This window comes from Saccostrea cucullata, unplaced genomic scaffold (assembly GCF_032062105.1).
Source record: "Saccostrea cucullata isolate Sc308-1 unplaced genomic scaffold, CSIRO_AGI_Scuc_v1 ctg8208, whole genome shotgun sequence".
Classification (NCBI taxonomy): Eukaryota; Metazoa; Mollusca; class Bivalvia; order Ostreida; family Ostreidae; genus Saccostrea; species Saccostrea cuccullata.
This window is the reverse complement of record NW_026926818.1, coordinates 21,480-27,679: the sequence shown is the minus strand read 5'-3', so window position 1 is coordinate 27,679 and position 6,200 is coordinate 21,480. Positions and strand designations below refer to the sequence as shown.

The 6,200-nt window shown below is 35.1% G+C and overlaps 1 protein-coding gene across 1 annotated transcript; it reads left to right on the top strand.

The window, feature by feature from the left end:
* The first annotated feature begins 983 nt into the window (after positions 1 to 983).
* LOC134272722 (growth hormone secretagogue receptor type 1-like) lies at positions 984 to 5,515 on the top strand. Its single transcript, XM_062754921.1, has 2 exons — positions 984 to 1,279; positions 4,609 to 5,515. The coding sequence occupies exons 1-2, from the start codon at positions 991 to 993 to the stop codon at positions 5,484 to 5,486; spliced, it is 1,167 nt and encodes a 388-aa protein (XP_062610905.1). The 5' UTR covers positions 984 to 990; the 3' UTR covers positions 5,487 to 5,515.
* The last annotated feature ends 685 nt before the right edge of the window (positions 5,516 to 6,200 follow it).

Below are 6,200 nucleotides of genomic sequence, written 5' to 3'. Positions count from 1 at the left end.
AATGACCTCGTCAGCAAATACAATTTATCATTGAGTCAAATGCTAACAGACATTTTTCATACTATTATTTATACACCGAATTGACGACGGATTTTTCCGTTATTTCCCGATCATGACAAGGAGCACACAGAGGGTATGCCCGGTCAGCAGGGGATGCTCACTCCTCCATGGCCTTTAATGTTGTAGAGGTCCGTGTTTGCTGTTCATTATGTCCAAATTCTTCATTTTCCAATTCGAAATTGTAAAAAGTTTAAAGACTTTATACGCCAGACGAACGCAAGGTAAACTTTCATCAGAAAGGCTCACTTGATCCTTAGGCTCATCTGTGCTCAGAACCTTTATTTATCGATGAATATTTCCATTTCTTTTGTTTTCTCTGTGATAACTCTTTGAAAGTTAGTTGACTTGATTTCTTGATCATTCTACCGGAATGATAATTTCGCCAAGAAATGGATCAGGAATTAATAATATGGCTCAGGTGTGTTAAGACCCTGTATTTATCAATAAGTATGTAATAAAAAAACCATATCAACCCAGTAGATCCATAAAAGCCATGTAGGGTCCTTTTTAGCCCTGAAAGAATGATGTGGTTCTTACTTAATTGTGACGTCAGGCTTTTCGCATATGCAAAAAAAGTTTGTATTACTAAGTATGGAATATCTGTCCCTGTGACTACAGAAACAGATTCTGTGTTATATCATCGCCTTCTTTTTACGTGATCAGAGACGATCCCGGATATACGCGTCTGACGGATGTCACATGCACCTGGGTAACGTCTTGGAGATGGCAAAAATTGATATTGATTTACACGTGAATCCAAATGACAGGCATCAGCTTAACAACCAATGAGAACTGTTAATTTCTCTACGTTGGCCATTAATAAAGTCATATATACATGTAATTGTTGTTTCTGAGATTGCTTTGATTGTGAAAACACAATTATAGTGTAAAATAAACAAGATGGGAAACGCAAGTGAAATTTCTACGACAATGTTAAATCACACCACCAGAAATTTTTCTTATGTGTTCTCCATTCCAGAACCACCAAAGTATATCATCATCGTCGCAAGTGTAATGTATTCCCTCATTTTCATCGCTGGATTCATCGCCAACATCTCAGTTGTCGTCGTTGTTTGCGCTGTGAAACGAGTAAGATCTCGAATGAGTTTTCTGTTTGCAAACTTAAGTGTTGCAGATCTTCTCGTCTTGCTTGTTTGTATGCCATCGGCCGCCATCGACCTTTTTGCGAAAGAAGTGTGGTATCTTGGTGAATTCATGTGTAAGTGGCCTTTTTCATTGTTAATACTCCTTACTGATAAAGGCAACCTTTGATATGTAAATGTATACGATTTTATATAACAAAAATTTGACATTTTACCTTCACCAAAATAGTCCGAGAGAGAGAGAGAGAGAGAGAGAGAGAGAGAGAGAGAGAGAGAGAGAGAGGACGTAAATTATCAAACAACGTAACTATACTCTTAAGGAACCACTGACTAGTTTGTTGGGTATGCCATCAACAATAGTTGGAATCGTTGGTTAATTTGCATAACGGACGAAGCCTTATATTTTTCATAGTGAAATAAAATTGTAAATTTAGATTTTAAAAATGTTCTCTAATAGATTTAAATTACACGGGGCCTCCCATGTCGATTTCAATAGTCCCCGCCCACTGACGTCAGACACAAAGACGTAAGAGATCTAAATGCATAATTATTAGGACGACTTCTTAGCTCCTGACCTTTCGCTTGGCGAAATTTACATTCCGGCTGAATTCTCGAGAAATCAACTCACCTAACTTCAAAGAATTATCAAAGAGAAAACGAAGAATTGGAAATATATGTGCATTAACTGTTAAAGTTATGTAGTATTCAATGTATCTTTCTATTCAAAACACTTTTTTACAACCGAAATCCACAGATCAATGCGTTCTAGATATTCAGTGTTAAATAAAAATCGCAGCATGTTGGCTTTTTCCAACATTTTCAAGCTTGCAGAAGAGATGTGTCGTCGTACGGTTTGAATTTAAGAGAGTTGCAGTCAACATAAAAAATGACAAATTTTTAAGAAGTCAATTGCTTTTTTGTAAAACAAAAATACACAATATAAAATTCATGATTCATGAACTCAAATTTCTCAATTTTTAAAATTGCGATTGCTCCTCACGCTATGTCCCTTCCAGCGGCCTTTAAAGGGCATAGACACAGTTTCAGCAAAAAAAAAAAAAAAAAAAATTCAAATTTATTTTTCCATTTTTTCTGTTCAGCTAGGGTATTTATAATGATAATCACAAATATGAATTTCATTTCTCGAGATACAAGACAGATTTAGAGCTCCAAACCTTTGTTATGTAAACAAGGCCTGTGATATGTTTTTGTGTACATAGGTTAAACATACTAATATATGTTTGTTCAAAGCAGATTTTTTTTAACAAACAAGTTAATAATAAGTACGATTAGACAGTTTCTAGTGATTTGCTGAAATTCGTTTTGTTGTAAATATGATATTTTTTATATGTAAACAAAAACAAGGCACGAGGCTTGTTAACATTATGAAGGATTTTAAGTTCTGTGCAATAGGAAAAGACAATATTTTCCCGAAAGTGAAATTTTATTTGCCAAAAAATAAGCTGAAAATTGGCTAGACCAGACATTTGGTACAAAATGGTACATTTTTAAACACATTTTTATCAAAAAAATTTCTATCTCTGGGTCTTCTCTCCATAATTTTGAAACGTTATTTTTGTGCATTTTAATTCAAAGAAACAAATATACATTTGTAAAAAATGGAGACCATTAAAAATGAACTTTTCCCCAAAAATTATAACTGTGTAAATGTGGTGCTTCTTTGTCCTTTTAAAATCAACTGTATATGTGTAACGGTGATACTAGTAGCTTAATATGGGCTACCTATCCAGTGCACTTGAAGTAAAAAGTTTTTGGTTCGAGCCTCGCTTGGGACGTTAATTTTATCATTTTTCATGCAAACAACCATTTATTTTGTCAGTTTCATTTAAAATCTAAAATTTTGAATTAGATAAATTTTGGTTCAATTTTGTTCTCGAGTGAAATCAATTCCAATCTTCTATTCTATGATGTATATGTACATGTACACTTATCCTCTATGCCAGATGTTTATTTTGTGGGAAACATTACTTTGTTATTGTGCCTCCTAGGAAAAACGGACATAAATGTTTACAACCTGACAAGGTCTTTCAAACTAAATGAAAAAAATCAAATGGTTGTGTTTGTAAAATCTGACCAGCTATGTTCAGCCAACCAAATCATGCACATTTAAACCATAAGTTCCTGCAGATCACACGCAAGATACACCCATCTTCTTTCAGTTGAAACTGTGTCCCTGTCCCTTTAAACTACAACCAAATCAGTCATTGTTAACAAAAGATGCATGTGTTTACAAAAGCAAATTAAAATCCAGCTACAATGAACCAGTAATTAAAAGTTTATCAACGGAAGAAAGAAAGATGGAAAACAAGTATATGTAATACTTTGGTTAATCATTTCTGTCCGTCTATTTTTTTTATTCGTCTGGGTTTTTTTTGTATGATGCAATGTGAGATGACAACTGACTGCCTTTTACTTTAATGATATAGTTTTATTAAAATAAATAAAATGATCAGCCCCAGTTTTAGTTGCAAAATCTTCTAGACTTTGTGGAGAGCGAAAGCGAACCCAGAACTCTAGGTTTTCAAAGATGGTTTATCTGAAGCAATATGATAGAAATCATTGAATTATTTTTCTTTCTTTACAATGTGCCGAGTCCTCGAGTGAGGTAGTGGTTTTAGAGTTTGCTCTTGAGTCGTGGAGTAAGTCAGTTGATCAAAACGTTGTTGGCTCCACCCCGGTCCAATGCGAAAGGTGGAGACCAGGCCTTTGGATGTGAGGTTCCGTGTCACAATATAGGCTGGCATGTAAAAGATTCCTCGCTGTTTAAAGGCATGAAGTGTCGAGTACATGTCTGTCTTTTACTGACAAGAGATTTGGTCTCACTATGATTAAAACGTTCTCGAAGGAACGTTAAACAAAGAAAACAACATGCTAGGTAAAATAATAACTGTAAGAAAGTAATCATTTAATGCAAGTTTTGTTTATGTCAATTAGCACGTGCACCCTACGTGAATTTCCAATGATTAAAATCAACAACCAATTAATCTACCCACACCTTAGATGGAATAATGTCGAAAGAACAGAAATAGTGCAATCATAATCAAGTTTACCTGTGGTTTGAAATTCTTACTTTATACAATCAAGAATAAACACATAGTAAATAAAGATACAAATAAATGAAAAAATAAATATATATAACATGCAAAAACCAAATACCGAAAAAGAACAAATTTCCATCAAAATTGGACAAAGGTTTAAAATATAACGTAAATACGTTTTCAAATTAATTTTCAATTTCTAAAGTTGTAAATGGTTGAATAACTCATTAAATTAAAAAGAATTAACGATACATGTAAAAGACATCTGTCTAAATTAGATTTGTGGAGGGTTTTTATATAAAACAGCGTATATAATTAAAAAGTAAATATCTTTCATACATTATAGACTCTTTCACAATAAATAAAGTAGACTTTTTGTGTTCCAGGTAAGTTTGTACCGTTTGTGGAACACCTGGTGTCTCTGGCCTCAGTCCTCACGATTCTGGTGATCACCTATGACAGATACAGAGGGGTCTGCTATCCCATGAGTTCCGGCTGTTTCTGGTCAAATCTCAGGGTGCCGACCGTTGTCTTTCTAGTTTGGATACTGGCTGGTGCTGCTAGTCTTCCCATAACATTTATTGCCATTTTTCGTGATTCAAAATTCTTTGACGGAACGCCAATAAAAGTTTGCAGAATGCCTATCAACAGTTCATGGAAAATCGCGTACATCCTGGGCATCTTTATTTTCTTTTTCATCGTGATTTTGATGGTGTTATGTTTTTTAATTTTCCGTATGTGTAAGAAACTCTTGTGGCACGCCCAATTCCTGGAGGATCGGGCCGAACAGGACTCGGAGAAGACGGTATCGGGGAGGCGGAGAATCGTCTTCATGTTGATCATTGTCATCGTCACATTCTTCTTGTGTCTTCTGCCTCAAAGAATTGTGGGAATTTGGATCATTGTTGCAGATCACGGAGAGCTGCACTCTTTGGGACTGGAGGGGTATCTAAACCTCATAACCTTTCCCCGAGTCCTCATGTACATCAGCAGTGCATCGAATCCCATCATCTACAACATCATGTCTGCTAAATTCAAGACGGCTCTGAGAGACATTCTTTGTCATTGCAAGATTTGCACAGAGTGTCATTCTCCATTACCAAGGTTAAGAGATCGGACGAGTAGCTTTCATTTGTCCCGGTTATCGCTAAGTTCGCGAGGTACACACTGGTCCCCCCGGTCTCGCCATTCCACGGGGGAATCTTTTCACCAAGAATCCAAGGTCATGTTAAAAAAAGACAGATCTATTGAAAGTGTTTTGTAGCAATATTATGATATATGTATTTAGATGTCTAAATGTCAAGAAGAACATTTTCAACCTTATAAATGTGTGTTTAAAACATGTATTAAAATCAATTTCATGTATTTAGCTCTTTGTCGTTTATAAAACTGTTTTAACAGTCTCATGAGATGATATCAATAAAACAAAGTTAATTGGTTTCTATCACGCGGTTTTTCCCAACTACTTTGATGCGAGGCCCAAAACAAACGCTTCGCCTGTAGCAAAGACAGATATGATTAAAATCATATAATTAAGCCTTATCATCAACAGAAAGTAATAGGAAAATTTTACTTTTCAAATAAAGGATAACGGTGAAGCATTTAATTTTAGAAAAAAATACGTATCGAAAATCTATGCCTGACGTCACGAGAGCTAGGCTGGTCAGCTATAGTCTGTAATAAAACATATGGAGATAATAACAAATAATAACAATGCAAAATAGGAGCAGAGCAAACACGGACCTCCAAAAGTCAGAGGTGGGATCGGATGCCACTCTCTGGTTGAGAAAATTCCGACAGACAATTTTTCTTTCGCTCGCCTTTGGTATTATATTTTTGTAAGCGTTTCCATGCTATCCGTCAATTTTCTTCATATCTTACCCCTACTCCTAATACTTTATTCACCTTCCAAATATATTTTTTTTTACATACTTGGATCGTCAGGACTAAGAATAAAAAAAAATTAAAAATGTCATAG